Source organism: Scaptodrosophila lebanonensis, unplaced genomic scaffold (assembly GCF_003285725.1).
Source record: "Scaptodrosophila lebanonensis strain 11010-0011.00,11010-0021.00 unplaced genomic scaffold, SlebRS2 tig00000250-arrow-arrow-pilon, whole genome shotgun sequence".
Classification (NCBI taxonomy): Eukaryota; Metazoa; Arthropoda; class Insecta; order Diptera; family Drosophilidae; genus Scaptodrosophila; species Scaptodrosophila lebanonensis.
Window position 1 is genome coordinate 252,708 of NW_022060628.1, and position 19,970 is coordinate 272,677.

Consider the following 19,970-nt stretch of genomic DNA (forward strand, 5'->3'; position numbering starts at 1 on the left):
TATCGAAACACAAAGCGGCTATTTAAGCCTAGCCGCAGTATCCTGTCCGCCGCGCTTCTCCGTTTCATTTAAATTTGTACATTTTTTCGACCTACTAGGTGACCGCTTCATAGCAGCTGGTGACTACAATGCCAAACACACACACTGGGGATCCCAAGAGGCTCAGATTTATGTGGAGCACTTAACAGATCTATTATCGGATCACTCGGCAATCCTTTTTTACCTTTATGACCACCCACAGTACTCGGAGCGCCCTTAAATAAAGGAAGTACTGCAAAGATGACATAGATACCTCAGTTCAAGCATTAGTGTCTGTAATGACACTGGCGACAAAACATTCCACTCCATGGCTTCGGCGGGAGTGGCAAGCGCGCAGATCACCTGACTCAAAGGAGCGGTTAATAATAGCCAACCATCTACTAAGCAAACCCCTAGAAGATGAGAAACACCGAGCTCAAATGGACTATATGGAGCAACTCTCCCCAAACAGCAAACGATTCCCATTGTGGAAAGCTAAATCAGGCGCATGTCCACCAATCGAGAGTGAATCACCATTACGTACACAAAGAGGAAAGTGGGCAAAAATTCGTTTAACGAGTTTCAACGTGGTCGCACGTCGGTTTTTAATGAGCCACGCCAATGAAAATGGCTACCACGGAAAAAAACGTGATGAAACCCCATGATCTCGTATTGGCAGACCGTCGATTGAAGGTTGTTTCCAGCTGTGGTATGGCTAAACTGTTAGGCTAATGCACATACAGTTCGGTCCGCTGGTCTCGTGGCCTATATATTGTATTGTATTTGCCAGATATACAGATATACTTTGTAGGGTCTGCCACGCCTCCTTCTGTGTGTTCCTGTACACTCGCACAAAACTAATATACCCTTTTACCCTTTGGGTACAGGGTATAAGAAAGGCTCGTGTACCGGGACGGATCTTGAGCGGTGACCTTTAGATGCGCAGGAGTCGATTTTTGGGTCTGCTTGGCGGTATAAAATGCGACGCGGGACTTGCGCCTGTATATATATTCTTGATCAGCATGACAAGACGAGTCGATCTATGTCTGTCTGTCCGTCTGTCTGTCCGTCTGTCCGTCTGTCTGTCCGTCTGCCCGTCCGTCCGTCCGTATGAATACCTGGATCGCAGAGACTATAAGAGGTAAAGACACCAAATTTTTGTGTGTATGCTGTGCAATTTTTATTTTTTATTTTTTGGATATTCCCCCACTTCCCCCTTATTGGGGTTTTTCCGATTTTCTATTCGTATAATCGGCTATATTTCTGAGACTATAAGACCTATGCATACACTCACATAGACGCAATTTATATGTAAATGTGCAATTATACACCCTTTACGTGAGTTCGAATACCGAGAGAGGTAAAATCGATAAACAATTTTTTTTTCAATTTTTTTAATATTCTAAACATATGTGCAGAGTATTTCAAAGTCGGGACACCCGACTTATTCAAAAGTTTTTGTTTAAGAATAAAAGTATATTCACATTTTCTTCTTTGGGCTTGGTTCGCCTCTCCGATACAATTTGGCCCGTCTTGCTAAATACTCTTTCGGACTCAACGGATGTTGCGGGGAGGCACATCATAAGATAGAAACTGTTCCAGCTTGATGGCATTTCGTGTCACTAAGTGTAAAAGGAGTCTTCCTGAGACATTTTAATTTTTTCACCCGATATGGTGCTTTGCTTAAAAAATCTTACTATGGTCTTATTTTATGTAAACAAAGCGTTTACTAAATCGTCGTTGTCAAATTTTAAACCATCTTGAATCTCCAGATTCAAAGTATGAGCAAAGCATGGAATATTTTGATTTTTTATGCTCTGTACATGAAATGTACATGATTATATTAGGTTTGCGCGAGGTGAAAAATGTAACAGGCAGAAGGAGGCGTGGCAGACCCCACAAAGTATATATTTTCTTGAACAGCATGACAAGACGAGTCGATTTAGCCCTGTCTGTCTGTCCGTCCGTCCGTCTGTCCATCCGTATGAACACCTAGATCTCAGAGACTATAAGAGCTAGAGACACCAAATTTTGCACAAAGATGCCTGATGTGTGTACGCTATACGAGTTTGTTTTGTTTTTTATAGCCTGTACCCAAAGGGTGAAAGGCTATACTAGTTTTGTGCGCATGTATGTAACACACAGAAGAAGGCGTGGCAGACCCCACAAAGTATAGATATTCTTGATCAGCATGACGAGACGAGTCGATCTAGCCCTGTCTGTCTGTCCGGATGAACACCTGGATCTCAGAGACAATAAGAGCTAGAGACACAACATTTTGCCTTATGTCTGTACGCTATGCAAGTTTATTTTATTTTTTGGATTTGATTGATTTTTTATTAATTATCTACTTGTTTCAAATTTCATCTCAGTCGGTTAATTCTAACAAAAGTTATAAGCGAAACATTTCACTCCGGTACTACGCCCACAAACTGCAAGTTCACTCTTCTTCTTCCTTTTGCTTCTGCTAGAGGCGCAGTGTCGGAAGTTTACCTGGGTACAGGGTATTTCACTGTCGGGCTTGCTCGACTGTAGCGTTCTCTCTAGTTACTCCCACAGTCAGACCTCTCTGTACTATCAAAATTATTTTTTATAATTATCTCCGGGGAAATCTCTGACCACTTACTGCTGTGAGTTGCTGGACTGGCATTTAAAATTTCCCCCACCGTGTTGGAGATTTCCCTCTTTTTCTTTTTGTCGCTCTCTTTCCACCTTTCTCTTTTCCTGTTTCTCTATCTCTCTTTCCTTTCCTTTTCTCTTTTTATCTTTCTCGATCTACTTAGTACTTTTTCTAATTAGTTGTTAAATAGAATTAATTTTCCACCTTTATGTACTTTTTGTATAGTTTTTTAGGTCTTTAATGTCTCTGACCACATATGGCTGTGAATCGGGGCATAGCTGGCCAACTGTCAAATAAAATACCCCCAACGTGTCGGAGGCATTAATAGACGTTATTGTACAGCTTTGTGTTAGGCTTTCTTATCTTTTAAATTTAGCTTAAATTGTTATATTAAGTTATATTATATAATCGACAGAGTTATTGTTGATATTCTAAATTTAAAAAAATAAAAAAAAATAAAATAAAATAAAATATTTCCAGGCTTGTGAGATTTTACTTTTCTTTTTGTGTGTTTGCCTCTCGGTCGCCGAATCATTCTCCAAGTCCGTGCTGCTGCAACCGCATGCTTGCCTTTCAGTGCTCGACACACTGAGTGTGAGGGAGCTCCGACGTTTACCTTAAACTCGACACATAGTCAAAATACTTTATAACTACTCTTTGAAGAAAGCGATCCATTTCTCTGTATTGTATCACTGATTTTTCACCAAATAAATTGTTTCACACAGGCGCCACTCGTGCACTATCGAAAGTGTCTGGCTGCTACCAACCATCGATAGTGCCGATAGTGCTATCGATAGTTCTCCACCTCTAACACCTAGCCCAAAAACATAGGTTAAACAACAAAAAATAAAACAAACTTGCGTACACACGGACAGACAGGGCTAAATCGACTCGTTATGGTAATCAAGAATATATATACACTTTGTGGGGTCTAGGGGTCCTTGAAAGGCTACGTCATTGACATGCAGTTGCATCGATTTCTGTCTCCACATTATGTTTCTCGGCTCATTTGATATTGATCCAATGTCTATATATAAATTTATTACTATATGAATGCCATGGATTTCATGGATTTCCGAATAGGGGTTGGCTTCTGTATTTTACTCGTATTTTGCACAGTTTCAACAGTACTTATTGTCTACAAATGTCACCGTGCTTGCTTTCATCTATGCTCTGCTCACAGCATCTCCAACATCAAATTTTCACCTTCATCGTCACTTGATTTGCTCGTCCGATTGGACAGAATCAAACAAATCCAATAATTGTTCATCGGTCAAGTCTGACAAATTATAACGCTTACGCGCTTACTCTGCCATTTCTTTTAAGAATAATCATGTAATAAACAAAACCAGACACGACAACTGCGAGTAATTGTGAAACAGCTGCTGCCACCAAAAGTTTTGCTTGGAGCCCCAAGAGCGCCTCAAGGCACTTATTATATTTTTCGCGTTAACGAACAAAATAAGAACTTTTTAATCATTTGAATAATTTGTGGCAGTTAACAATGAACATACCAAAGTATTTGCGAAAGCTGTGAAAGTTCTCCAAAGCTTTTAACGGTACTTATACTATGATCTGCACAAGCCATATTTTCGCGCGTAAAATTTGATCTGGTACATGGTGTAGCTTGTGGCACTCTTACTTGTTAGAGGGTTAATTTGTCGCGTTGAACATTGGCCTTCAAGTACCACATTTTCTCACTGGTGGAAAGTTCGGCCTCATGAATCATGTTCTTGAAGATGTCATAAAATTGTTGCCACTTAGTCACCATCAAATTTTGGTGTTGATATCGACTTCTTCGGCAGCTGCAACGACATTTAATTTGTCATTTGTGTTGTTGCATCAAGTGCTTCGTCTGCAGTAGCTGTTGCATTCATCTTCATAACAGCACTTATTTATTTATTTATTTATTAACCTAATCCTAGCGTTACAAGTATCGGTTACTTTTAAATTATTACGCTTGTCATTACAATTTAATCATAGTTTTAGTTTTCACATTAAACATTTCATTATTCTTTATAATTATATATTTTTAATTGAATAGTTTAATAGTTTTATACTTAATCTAAATTGCCTACTGAACTAAGTGTGTCGTTAATATTATAATTTTTGGTAACGTTAAATTAGTTAATGTTTTGTAAGTGTGCTAGAATCTTAACTCTAAAGTGCGTCTCGCTGCTAATTGTTTTTAGGTTATGCGGAAGATCATTCCACAGACGAACAGCAGAAATAAAGAAATGTTTTTCCGAGATTGCTAATTTAAATTTAGTGCAAACTATGTTGTTCGTTCTTCTTGATGTCGTGAAAGCAATTTTGTCGTGCAGATAATTTGGTTCCTTACGTGCAATAATTTTGTGCAAGAAGATTAGGGTTCTAAGCTTAATCCAGGAGTCAAGGGTCAGATTGAATATTTTATTGGTGTATGTCGTTATTGAATCTCTTCTTTGAATGTTGAAAATGTACCGTGCTATGCTATTAAAGGCTACTTTTAATTTGTTTTGACTTACTGCATCGCAGTATCCAAAAAGTTCAATCCCATAAAATAGCAAGGGTGTGAGGCATGTTTTGGCAATAAGGAGCTTTAGTTTTACAGGAAGAAAATTCTGCGTCAAAGACAGACGCCTTAGTGCGCTATATAGTCTACCTACTGCCTTATTGACATGGTCACACCAAGTTAATGTTTGGTTTATATTTATTCCCAGGTTTATTGTCTGCTCTACATACGCAATGGGCTCATTGTTGAGGCGTACTTGCTCAAGATTCAGTGTGTTGATTTTTTTTTATATATTACTAAACATTTTGACTTTTTAGGGTTGACCTCCAATCCGTTAATACTTGCCCATTTGCTGATTTTGAAGAGATCATCATTGCAGACACGTATACATTCATCTATTCTACATAACGGACGACTAACATACATCTGGACATTATCAGCATACATGTGTAACTCGGAATTAGACACACAACATGGAAGATCATTGACATAAATTGAGAACAATAGTGATCCTAAGACAGACCCCTGAGGGACTCCACGCTTTATGAATAAAAAAGACGAAAAATTATGCGAAGTAACTACTGCTTGGTGACGACAGGACAAATATGACTCGACAATATTAGTAGCTGAGTCAGAGAAATTATAAAGTCTTTTTAATTTCGTACACAGTATGTTATGATTAACAGAGTCAAAAGCTTTTGAGTAGTCTAGTAGGGTTAGGAAAGTTACCTTACTGTCGTCCATTTCTTTCCTAATATCGTCGGTAATTTTAATTAATGATGTAATACAACTTCTATTACTTCTGAAGCCCGATTGTTTATCACTCAAGAGTGAGTTTTCTACCAAGTAATTGCTAATTTGTTTGGTCATCAAGTGTTCAAGTGCTTTTGATAGAAATGGTAGAATTGTGATTGGCCTGAAGTCATTGCTTCCTTTCGGGATAGGAATAATTTTTCCTGATTTCCACTTGTACGGAAAGCACGATGTCGTAAGCACTGAGTTAAATATGTGAGTTATATAATTTAAGACTTTCGGAAGCAATAATTTTAAAAATTTGGGGTGTAACTCGTCAAGGCCAATGGCGTTGGACTTCACTTTAAGAACTGCATCTAAGACATCACATTGACGTACACACATAAAACTAAAAGAAGTATCACAGTTTAATAACGAGGTAGAATTCAGGTACGTATTTTCAAGGGCTTCAGGTACTGCTAGCTGTACAAATTTGTTGTTTAGTTCATTCACGTCGACATCAATACATAAAGAAGGTCTACTTTTTCCGATCCCTAACTTATTAACTTCGGCCGAAACTTGTCTGGACGAGGTGACCGCTTCGCATTCATAATTTTCAACCCAACTCTACGTCTCAGTTTCTTATATTGCGATAAGTGAGCCGTTGTCTTGTACCTTTTCCACTTTTTATATGCGTCGTCCCTGCATTTTATTGCACATTCGATATCCCTATTAAACCATTCATGTTTTACAGGCCTGATTACTTTGTGCCGCAGCGGCACAAAGGTATTGAACAGTAGCTCAACATTGTCATTAAACAGTTGGAGCTGCTCGTCTACAGTGGGTTTTAGGTAAATATCATCAAAATTCAAGTTATCACAGAGGTCAAACAGTAGTCTATGGTCAATGTTCCTAAAGTCCCTATAACTAAATGAGTGGTCAGTGTGGTCCAGGAAAATATCGTAAGTTATAACAAGATAGAACGCTACAGTCGAGCAAGCCCGACAGTAAAATAGCCTGTACTCTCCACAAAAAAGAAAAATTTAAAAAAAAAATTTAAAAAAAAATTAAAAAAAAAATTAAATTATTAAAAAAAGTTAATGAATTAATTAATTAAATTAAATTAGAATACATGTTTATGTTCAGTTTTAACAGCATACATTTACATCACGTAACTATACGTATTTATATGCGTGTATGTATGCAGCACAAAGTTGAACCAAAGCAGCAACAACAACAACAGCTGCGGGCAGCGCTGCCGACAGATCTGCAGGCAGCGCATGAGCAGCGATTTTACTTATGGCTATAACTTTCTTCAGAATTGACCTATCATGATGAAATTTTGCATACGGACACATTAGTACTAACTGGATGTACCTACCTACCTACAGACGGACAGACAGACGGACAGACGGACGGACGGACAAGGCTATATCGACTCGGCTTCTCATCCTGATCAAGAATATATATACTTTGTGGGGTCTGCCACGCCTCCTTCTGTGTGTTACATACATGCGCACAAAACTAGTATAGCCTTTCACCCTTTGGGTACAGGCTATAAAAATCAAGTCATGTTTGGAAAAAGCTGGTACGGACAACTGGTCAAATAGGAGAATTTTTTCAGTGTCATTTACAAAAAATAAGTCAAGAAGGGTATCAGAGGTGTTAGAGAAATGTGTAGGTACTGTAAAGTTTACTAGCTTCATACCAAGAGACACCATATCGTCCTTTAAATGTCGTTCAAGAAGCATTCTTTTGTTTACATAGAACCCGAATAATAGAATTACTGTTCGCTGTGGAAGCACATCTTAAGTTATCTTGCATTGAGTCCATAAAACAATCATACGCTCACGCATTATACAGCGATCAAGATCACTAACAGATGATCTGCACACTATTAATACATTAACATTTACAAGAAAACAAATATTACAAAAACAATTTATCCAAAAACTAAACCTAAAACTTATATTAATATTAAAAGCTAACATATGTTTACACCACAGAGTTAAAGGCAGTGGGAGAGCGAAAAAAAAATTGGTTACATTATAGCCCATGCTTTCAGGAAAAACTCTATAGATTTGAAAATTGACATCGGAAATTCGATTCCATCATCTCTCTACCGTGGGCTTTAGTTGCTGTTGATTCTGAAAGTATATATTTCTTGATCAGGATGACAAGGCGATATAGCCATGTCCGTCTGTTCGTCTGTCCGTCTATATGAACGCAAGGATCTCAGTAAGTAGAAGAGGTAGAACAATCAAACTTGGTATTCAGATTCTCCTAAGACCGAGAAAGTACGAGTTTCAGTTTTTTCAGTTATCTGTTCTAAGATGCTAAGTTTCATCATGATTGGTCCATTCTGAAGAAAGTTATAGCCATAAATAAAATCGCTGCCATGCTCTGCCTGCAGCTCTGCCCGCAGCTATTATTGTTGCTGCTTTGGTTCAACTTTGTGCTGCATACCTACACGTATATAAACACGCAGAGACACGATTCTGATGTAAATTTATTCTATTGAAATTGTACAAAAACAATTGTGTATCTATGCATGTGTTGAATATTTTATATTTAATTTAATTAATTAATGAAACTAATTATATTTTTTTTTAGATTTGTTTGTTTTTTTTTTTAATTTTTCTTTTTTGTGGTATGGTATTTTATGGCATTTTACTGTCGGGCTTGCTTGTTTTTCTATAGTATTCCAAAATAGTCATATTATATTCTTTCACCATTTAAGGCAATAATTTCATTATTGCCCGCTTGGAACTGTTCACGAGCCTTTCTGTCTGCGTAGTTAGCCTTTTTCCTGTCCTGAGAATCCTTTTTATAGTTCCTCACCAGGGTTTGAATTTTTCTCCAACTGATGTCTGCTTAGTAAGCAGCGAATCCAATTCTGGAGATAGAATTCCTATTTTTTCCAAACTGGTATAAGTTGTCAATTGTGTTTTTGTTTTGCTTTTTTAAGCCGAATGTGCTTCAACTCACACCGATTAATGTTCAATGACACTGAATACCAAGGAAGTCCGTCGGAGAACATATCTGGCATTTATCCCGATGTGTTCCCTCGTTGAGGTTTCTGGGGCTTCTGTGAGAACGCCCAGAACTTCTGCCCAAAGAAAACTTCAAGTTTTCCTTCGTTGACGTTTCTGGGGCTTCTGTGAGCGTGACCAGAACTGCTGCCAAACGGAGTCTCGATAAGTCGCCTTGTAGATTAATCGTTTCCAATACCAAGTTTTGGGAAAACTACCCGATCGCGAAATCTCGCGTACCTAGATTCAGCAAGCACAGCTTCCTGCTTGCGGTCCTTTTCTGAGCTATGTTTAGCCGGAAGGATGTGTTCCGTCAACCTTGCTTCTTTGAGCACGACAAGAACTGCTGCCCAACGAAGACTTGAAGTTTTCCTTCGTTCAGGTTACTGGGGTTTCTGTGAGCGCGATCAGAACTGCTGCCCAACGGTATGGGACAAAGATGAACACCAACAGTTTATATGTTTATGTACAATATCGTACATTTACGTGCGTGTGAGTTAAGTTAGAGCAAGCACAGAGATTTGATTTATGGCTATAACTTCCTGAAGAATTAACCTATCGCGATGAAACTTCAGATGAAATCTATCAATAATCCCCACAATTCGTAGTCCGTAACGCCCCTTTTCTGGAGGGTTATAAACCTAAACTAATTAGGAAAATTGTTTTTCGAATTGTATACATTATTATCGATTATTGTTGCCACAAAGTTTTGTTTATTGAACTAAGCTTATACAGGGCTCTGTAAATAATTTTACTGTTCTCTGGACCTCATCACAACTATCATTCAAATGCTTATGTGTTATTATTCATTTTAGTAACTCCCAAATGCAAATGTTATTTCAGAGATGGTGTTGGAGATGGACAGCTGAACTTATGTGCCAATTATGAGATTCCACAATTTGATGCAGTTTGTTCCAATCATATAAATATTACATATATAATTGTGCAAAAACGCGTAAATACTAGGTTCTTCTTGGTAAGTTAGTAAAAACAATTTTCTAAACTAATTTAAATTATCTGAATTGTATACATAATTAAGTTAGATCTAACACTTATATTCATAAATTTCTACATTCAGTTTCATTTGACAAACCTTTCTTGAGTATCTATACTGTCATTGTCCACATGTCGACAATTTAAGTTTTAAAGAAATTGAATTGAAAGTCAATTTAGTCCGTCAAAGTCAACTTGATGATTCCTATTATTTCTATAAAAATTAAAAAAATTAAAAATTGAATTAGCATTTCTGAGTACCCTCTGGCCGGCGAGTGTAATACGTGTCAGTTGTCAGCATCAGCTGACTGTCGACGATAACATTTGACTTTATTTATTTATTACTAGCAGGTATTGCCCGTCTTAACCCGGCTCAATATGTTTCCAATTGTATTTATTTTGTGTGTGCATAACCTACCCATATGTTTTCACCTTAAAGGTTACCAGTAGGAAGGCATTTAAGGTATTTAAATGAACATTTTCTGTTCTTGACAAAAAATTGTTCAGTAGTCCGTTACATTTTTGTTCTTGACAAACTATTTCGTTAAACGAACATGACCACTATAACTAATATTTTTTAAAGCTCGTTTTCCCCCCGTTGGAGCTAGAATTTTCCAAAAGCCTTTCTTAGTGTGCTCCTACACTATGATGGATACTATGAAACGATACTTGAGTCCAAATTTAAATTCACATTTGAGTCTTTTCGTGCCATATTGAGTCAATACGGCCACGCACAAACTCGGAATATGAAACACGGCACTCGTGTCAATGCCGTGCAGCGATGAGCCACGATCAAAAACTACTGGCACCGATACCATCAAATTATCGAAGTTTGAATGCAATAAGCAGAATATTTAAATAACAAAATCTAATTATTTATTGACATCAATAAGAACAAATCATATACATACATACATCTGCCCGCAATGCGAAGCAGAATATGCGTAGCTCCGTTATTCGGTTTCTGCTTTACTATCGCTTACGCAGTCGTTGCCTAGCGACGGTAACTGTAACATTTTGGCGTTTTGCCTTTGCAATTAACATTAAATGGTCAAAACGAAAGAAAAAGAGCGAGCTAATGACTTGCAGTTGTTGTTGTTTTTAGAGCATTATTTTTTTTTACAATCAAACAACTGTGTTCGATTGCCCAATGTATACATTAATACGAATGTACATACATGCTATATTCATACACAGGCATACATACATATGTACATATGTATGTTTCTCTTTACTTTTTCAACCGTACGTAGAGAACCGCACTCATAGACACGAACTGTTGCTTGTTGTGTGTGAGTGTGTGTATGTGATGTCCCCAACTATTTGATATTTGTTGTTGCTGCATAAAGTTATTAATGAAAACACTAATGCCAAATGCATTAAACAAAGAAAAAATTACTTTTAAAAATGTTATATTATATAATTTTCAATTAATTAACATTTCTTGCTCTGTCAGTGCAAGACGAATGTACATACATACATATGTAGATACATATGTACATACATAGATGTGCACATATGTATGGACATTCACACATTAGTATCTCACATGTTGCTTTGGCTATTTAAATCGTTTGCACGCAACTACACGAACAGCTGTTTGTATGTGTGTATATGTATACTTAGTTGTCCCCAACTGTTTGATATTTTGTATTGTTTGTTCTGCCTGCTTTTGTAAAATGCATATTTTGAAAATCCTTGAATGCAAAGTTGTAGATTTAGTTACGTAGATTACATTATCCAAATTTTAAATCGATCGGACTAAATTTATAACAAAAACTTTTCATTTGAAATAGTGAATAAATATTAAAACCCCAATAATTCAAGCTCCAACACAAATTTCGAGTATGCAGTTTTGTTTGTATCCTTTAATTGATTTTAGAAACTAAGTTTTAAGTCGATCGGTTGAAAAATGCGGATTTTTCAAACAAACTTTGGAGCTCGTTTTCCCCCCTTTGGAGCTCGAATTTTCCAAAATCCCTTCTTAGTGCTCATCTACACCATGATAGGATACTTGAGCCCAAATTTCAGCTTCCTAGCCTTTACCGTTTGGGCTGTGCGTTGATCACCAATCATTCAGTCAGTCAGTCAGGACAAACTGTTTTATATATATAGATTATTAACTTATCTTAGCGTTACAAGTAACAGATTACTTCTAAGTTATTACGCTAGTCATTACAATACATATTCATTTCCAATTTAATTCAGCTTAATTTGATTTAATTTAAGTTACAAAGTTTGATTTAATTTAATTGACGTTAAACGTGCGTGTTACAGACATGTGATATATATTATAATTTACGTTATTTAGATGTGCTGTTGTAAGTGTGCTTGAGTTTTTAATTTGAAGTGCGTTTCGTTGGTAATTGTCTTAAGGTGATGCGGTAAATCGTTCCACAGCCGAACAGCGAATATAATGAAGTGCCTTTCCGAACATGGTAATTTGAATCTAGTGCAGACCAAATTATTTGTTCTTCTTGACGTGGAGAAACTGATTCTTTCGCACAAATAATTTGGTTCTTTACGTGTTATAGTTCGGTGTAAGAGAATTAGAGTTCTAAGTTTTATCCAGTCGTTAAGGGTCATGTTGTAAATTTTGTTAGCGAAAGCCGTTATTGGTTGTTGCCTCTTAATGTCAAAAATGTATCGGGCTATACTATTAAAGGCTACTTTGATTTTATTCTGGCTTACAGCATCACAGTCCCCGAAGATTTCAATACCATAGAATAATGAGGGTGTCAAGTAAGTCTTAGCAACTAGGAGCTTGAGTTTAACTGGAAGGAAATGCTGCGTCAAGGACAGATGCCTTAGCGAGCTAAAAAGCTTCCCAACTGTTTTATTTACATGGTCATGCCAAGATAATGTTTGATTCATGGTTATCCCTAAGTTGGCACGTTGTTTAGCCACACTCTCTAAATTGAGAGTGTGTACTTTCTTTTTGTATATAACTAAACATTTAGACTTTTTTGGGTTAACTTCCAATCCATTTATACTCGCCCATTTGTGTATTTTCCCAAGATCGTCATTACAGGCACTAACACATTCATCAATTCTACTTAAAGGACGACTCACATACATTTGGACATCATCTGCATACATATGCAACTCACAGTTTGACACACAACATGTAAGGTCATTGACATAAATAGAAAACAACAGTGGGCCTAACACTGATCCCTGGGGGACTCCACGTTTTATTAATAAAAAAGACGAATAACTATCTGAAGTGACAAACTGCCTGGTGGCGACTGGACAAATACGACTGGACTAAGTTTATTGCAGTGTCAGAGAAGTTATATAGTCTTCTTAATTTAGTACATAGTATGGTATGATTTACGGTGTCAAATGCTTTAGAGAAGTCAAGAAAAGTTAAAAACGTTACCATACTGTTATCCATCTCCGTGCGATTGTTCTCAGGGATTTTTACTAAAGAGGTGGTACAGCTCCTATTTTTCCTAAAGCCGGATTGCTTGTCGTTCAGGAGTCGATTTCCTATCATATCATTTCATGTCATTTGGTTCGTCATCAAATGTTCTAGTGCTTTAGATAGAAAAGGTAGGATTGAAATTGGCCTAAAATCATCGCTTCCTTTTGGAATAGGGATTATTTTTCCGAATTTCCACTTATTTGGGAAGGAAGATGTTGTTAGCACCGTATTAAAAATGTGGGTAATATATTTTAGAACATTGGGGAGTAGCAGCTTAACAAATTTGGGATCTAACTCATCTAAGCCAATATCGTTGGACTTCACTTTCAGTATTGAGTATAAGACATCACATTGACGTACACACATAAAGCTAAAACTAGTATCACAGTTTACTAACGATGTAGCGTTTAGGTACTCATTTTCATGGGTTTCAGGTACCGCTAACTGTATAAATTTATCATTTAATTTATTTAAATCTACGTCTGGAGATATAGAAGGTCTACTTTTCCCAACCCCTATCTTTTTGATTTCAGCCCAAACTTGTTTGGATGTGGTGGCTGAGGTGAATTTGTCAGAGTAATGGGCTTAGCATTGGTAATCTTCAGCCCAACTTTTGTATCTTTTCCACCTTTTATATGCATCATCTCTTTTTATTGCACTACCGATATCTTTGTTAAACCACTCATGTTGCCGAGGCTTAGTTATCTTGTGTCGCAGCGGCACAAAAGTATTGTATAATTGCTGAATGTTTTCATTAAACAGTTCAAGTTGCTCATCAACAGTGGGTTTTGTATATATGTCATCAAAGTTCAAGTCAGCGAAATGGTCATACAGTAGCCTATGGTCAATGTTCCTGAAGTCCCTATAAGTAATTGAGTGGTCACTATGTTCTAAAAATATATCATACGTCAAGAAAATCATGTCATGTTTGGAAAAAGCAGGTACTGAGAGCTGGTGAAATAGGAGGGTTTTTTTGGTGTCATTAACAAAAAATACGTCAAGAAGTGTATCACAGGTATTAGAAAATTGTGTGGGTACAATAGTGTTAACAAGCTCCATGCCTAGGGAGACCATATCATCCTTTAATTGTCGTTACAATAGCATATTGCTATTGAAATCCCCAGCCAGGACAATATTGGAGTGTTTCATAGCCACAGAAGAAAAGATGTCTAGGAGCTCAGTGTATTCAGTATGCCTGTTCGGCCTGTATACACATCCAACAAGGATGTTATCCATATTTATGCTTGCTGAGATGTGCAAAAACAGATACTCAATACTAATGCCCAGGGGCTGTTTACAAATAACGTGACATTTTAGATTATTTTTCACATATATGGGTACACCCCCCGCATGCCCCTCACGATCGGAACGATATATACTGTACCCATCAGAACATACATATTGATCATTAAGACAGGACACAAGCCACGTTTCAGACATACAGATTACATCTACATTGGAGTTAACAAACAAAAATCTGAACTCGTCCATTTTTTTCGCTAAGCTTTGTGCATTAAGGTGACAGGTGGGGTGAAAAGTAACACCCTTGACCACCAAAATGCGCTACTATCGATAAAATGATTATGGGGCCTTATGGTCTATTCATATTTAGGTATCCCTGGTAAAATTCAGCTCGATGGAGCCCTTAGTTTTTTTTTTACAGCTGATAATTTTTGATGCTTTTGGCAAAATGACGACCATGGAAAAAAACGATTTTCGTTCTCTGATAAAGCATTATTTTTTGAGACAGAAAACAGCAAAGGAAACGAAAGAAAAGTTGGACAAATATTATGGGGCTTATGCTCCTTCATACTATACTGTAAAATATTGGTTTCGAGAGTTTCGTGCTTGCCGAAACTCCACTACCGACGAAGTCCGCAGTGGCTCCGATGCGGTTACACCGGAAAATGTCCATAAACTACATGAAATGGTGTTGGCTGACCGGAAAGTTAAAGTGCGTGAGCTAGCAGAGGCCACAAGGATAAGCACTGAGCGAACCCGCCATATTTTGGGAGAGGTTCTGCATATGAAAAAGCTATCCTTCCGTTGGGTGCCGCGCAAGCTGACTTCAGACCAAAAGTATGAACGTGAGCACACTTCGAAAGAGTGTTTGGTGATACTGGAGCGGAATCGGGTGGACTTTTGGCGTCGATTGGTGACAGTTGATGAAACCTTTATCCACTACTATACACCAGAAAGCAGAATGAGTGCCCGGCAATGGACTGAAGCCGGCACGAGTGCTCCGAAGCGGCCGAAGGAGGCTCAATGGGTCGGAAAGATCATAGCGTCAGTTTTCTGGGATTGTCGTGGCATCATTTTCGGGGACTATCTCGAAAAAGGGAAAACAATAAACAGCGAGTATTACTGCTCATTATTGGAGCGATTAAAGGCCGAAATCGCTGCGAAACGGCCTCACATGATGCGTAAAAAAATTTTATTTTTGCAAGACAATGCATGGCAAATATAACCGATTTAGGACTCCAAGTGGTTCCTCATGCACCTTATTCACCCGATTTGGCTCCCTCTGATTACTATCAATTCCCAAATCTCAAAAGATGGCTGATAAATAAAAAATTCAGCTCGCGCGAAGAGATCATTGACGCTACAGAGGGGTATTTTGCAGACCTTCCGGAAAACTACTTTTCCGATGGGATAAAAAAATTGGAAAATCGCGGGATTAAGTGCCCTAAAAGGAGACTATATTGAATAAACTAAAAAAAGTTTAAATAATATTTTTTTTCATTCCCTAGGAGGTTACTTTTCACCCCACCTAGTATATGTAGACCTTTCTTTTGTTTACTAAGAACCCTAATAATAGTTTTGCTGTTCGCTGTCGAATAGTGTCTTAAGTTATTTTGCATTTAAAACCAGAAGACAACCATCGCATACGCACTTTACAAAAAGCCAGAAGACTAAAAAAACTGCACACTATACTACGCACATTAACAATTAAACTTAGATAAGCAATAGAACTTAGCATAGACTTAAACCTAAGACAGATTTTATTAGTGAGAACTAGCACTGGATTGTAAAGGAGAGTTTTTGCTTCTTGAGCTTTATCGCTTCTTTAAAGATCTTATAATTCTCCTTTGAAAGCTGCTCATCTCTATATATATAAAACAGTTTGTCCTGACTGACTGGTGATCAACGTACAGCCCAAACGCTAAAAGCTAGAAAGCTGAAATTTGGACTTAAGTATCCTTTCATAGTGTAGGTGCCCACTAAGAAGGGAATTCGAGCTCCAAAGGGGGGAAATCGAGCTCCAAAGTTTGTTTGAAAATTCGGAATTTCTGCACCGATCAACTTTAAATTTGATTTTTATAATCTATAAAAGAATACAAACAAAACTGCATACTCGGATTTTCGATTTGTGGTGGAGCTTGAATTATTGGGGTTTTAATACTTATTCACCTTTTCAAATGAAAAGTTTGTGTTATAAATTTTTTCCGATCGATTTCAAATTTGGGGACTGTAATCTACGTAACTAAATCTATAACTTTAAGTTCAAGGATTTTCAAAATATGCATTCTACAAATGCAGGCAGAACAAACAATACAGAATATCAAACAGTTGGGGACAACTAAGTATACATACACACACACACACACATATGCAAGCAGCTGTTCGTGTAGTTGCGTGCAAACGATTGAAATAGCCAAAGCAAAATGTGAGACACTAATGTGTGAATGTACACACATACATATGTACACATCTATGTATGTACATATGTATGTATGTTCATTCGTCTTGCACTGACAGAGCAAGAAATGTTAATTAAAAATTATTTAACATTTTTAAAAGTAATTTTTTCTTTGTTTAGTACATTTGGCATTACGGTTTTCATTAGTAACTTTATGCAGCAACAACAAATTACAAAGAACGCAAAATGCGCAAAACGCAATAAAAAAAATAAAACAAACTTGCACAGCGTACACACATAACGCATCTTTGGTGTCTCTACCTCTTATAGTCTCTGAGATCCAGGTGTTCATACAGACAGACAGACAGGGCTAGATCGATTCGACTCGTCATGCGGATCAAGAATATATATACTCTGTGGGGTCTGCCACGCCTCCTTCTGCCTGTTACATTTTCAGCTCCCGCAAACCTAATATACTCTTGTACATTTTATGTACAGAGTATAATAAAAAACAAATATGCCAATTGCATTAATATTAGCCCGCGAGCATTTGCGGATCGATGTTAGTCCATTAGAAGTATGATCACTAACTATTCATTCGTCGTTAGAGACAAGAGTACCACGCAACTTAATATTCCATCATTAAATAAACTATTACTATAATTAAGTTAAACGCCGGCATTCCTCATTTATTGGAAGTATAACAACTTCAGAAGTGGTATTACACCAACAAAAACCGCCTGCGATAAGTGTTAAAACAATTGTGCGCGTCACTACGAATTTTTTTTCCGCACACACACACACACATTCAATTGGAGTGATGTTCGTGTGAGTAAAAAAGAGACAACTCTATTGCTTTGACGCTTCTTATAGTATTGCAAAGGTGTCAAACAAATTGTGAAATTGCGGGAAAAATTTGGGTAGTCCCTAACATTTGTTGCATCGGCTTAGTAGTGAACCGGGATGTCTGGCAACACCGGCGTAGGGCGCGAAAAATAAATATCGCTTGGCAGGAGTTATTAGCGCCATCTAGCGGTACCGGGCAATAGGGGCGTCAACCGCGGCAGTAGCAGGACACGGTTGCGTGAAAAGGTAGTAAGGGAAAGTCAAAGGCAATGGTAAACGGATGTGGAAAGGGGTGGGGGAGTTACGCAGTACGTGCAATGGAGGCGGCACTGCAACCGGCATTTTGGGGAAGGCTTTCGACGAGTGCGGTTGCAGAGCGTGGACTCAGCTTTAAGTGGTTTCAGTTAACCTGCAAATAGGTAAGAACCAGTAAGACCCAGCAGCAGATCAGCGGTCGCTGGGTCACATTATTATTTTGGTTTTCCCAAGACCGGCCTTTGGCCTTTCAATCAATCGTACCAAAAGTTTGGTCCATCGGAGCCGCAGTCAGCGTTCTTCTGGGTGAGCTAGGCCACCACCGCACACGCAATCATCACGTCAACGAACATCGTCCCCAACAGAAGCGTCATCATCGAAGACACACGGCGGAGTGGCGGTCCACGCAGCTCGAGGACCGCGTCGCAAGCGGTTCGTGTACGAGTTCCTTGATACTAGCGTCGCCAACTCTGGGACGTCTCAGCGCTGAGTCCTTGCCCCATCATGACCCACCTCAGAGGAAACCATAGACTGCAGCGTAGATAAACTATACTGGCCGACGCCAATTGTGGTGACCATGGCAAATTGTTTTTCATACAGACATTAAATTTAGAATAAAGGAGTAGATGGTTATAAATATTTATTTTTTATTTTTTTTTATTTTTATTTATTTTTTATTCAGAATATCAACAATAACTCTGTCGATTATATAATACAAGGTGTATTCCAAAGTAAACAGGACTTTTTAAAAAAAAAACAGAACAAATGGTTTTTTCGGCAAAATCAATTTATTTTATTCAAAATAGTTGTCTCCTTCTGCTTCAATACAGCTTTTTGCACGATCCAAAAGCATGTCGAACGAGTGTTTTAGCTCGTTGGCCGGTATGGCCGCCAGTATGCCGGTGCAAGCCTTTTGAATGGCCTCTACGTCTGCATAACGCTTTCATTTCATGGTCAAATGCATTTTTCCGAAAAGGTAGAAGTCGCACGGTGCCATATAAGGTGAATACGGCGAGTGGTTAATGGTTAAAATGTGATTTTTGGATTTTTTTCGGTTGGATTCTGAGCAATTTTTGGTCGTCAGTCAATTTGTGCGGAACAAACCGTGCACACACCTTTCGTAAGCCCAAATGTTCGGTCAAAATGCGATAAATCGATGTTTTGGAAATGTTCAATTCCATTTCCATCAATTTCAATGATGATTTCGGCTGATTTTTGATGAATTCACGCACAGTTTCGATGGAATTTTCGGTGATCACGAATATTGATTGGCCCACATGTTGATCGTCATGTATGTCCTCACGACCACTTTGAAACCGTTGAAACCACTCGTGCACTCTGCTACGGGATAGGCAATCATCGCCATAAACTTGTTAGATCAATTGAAACGTTTCGGTAAAAGTTTTACCAATTTTAAAACAAAATTTAATGTTGGCTCTTTGTTCTAAGCTCATTTTCGCACCGATAACACAAACATACTGACACTTAAAACGCAATAACTTCACTTCCAATCGATGAAATCGTCATGAAATTCTCACTACACAATTGATAAAGATAGCAGATTCTAACGCACCAATCGACATATAGATAGCGCCACCAGGGGGCGCTAGATTCAAAGAGTCCTGTTTACTTTGGAACGCACCTTGTATAACTTAATATAATAATTTAAACTAAATTTAAAAGATAAGAAAGCCTAACACAAAGCTATACAATGACGTCTATTAATGCCTCCGACACGTTGGGGAAATTTATTTGCCAATTGGCCAGCTATGCCCCGAATTCACAGCCATATGTGGTCAGAGACATTAAAGACCTAAAAAACTATACAAAAAGTAGATAAAGGTGGAAAATTAATTCAATTTAACAACTAATTAGAAAAAGTACGACGTAGAACGCGAAAGAGAAAAAAAGAA

General features: G+C 37.8%; 1 protein-coding gene across 1 annotated transcript in view; it reads left to right on the forward strand.

The window, feature by feature from the left end:
- LOC115630060 (protein argonaute-3) overlaps window positions 1–19,970 on the forward strand; it is a 265,544-nt gene that overhangs the window by 184,789 nt on the left and 60,785 nt on the right. The window contains exon 6 of the mRNA XM_030526694.1: window positions 9,740–9,872. Coding sequence (XP_030382554.1) covers window positions 9,740–9,872 — 133 coding nt within the window. The remainder of the gene's footprint in view (window positions 1–9,739; window positions 9,873–19,970) is intronic.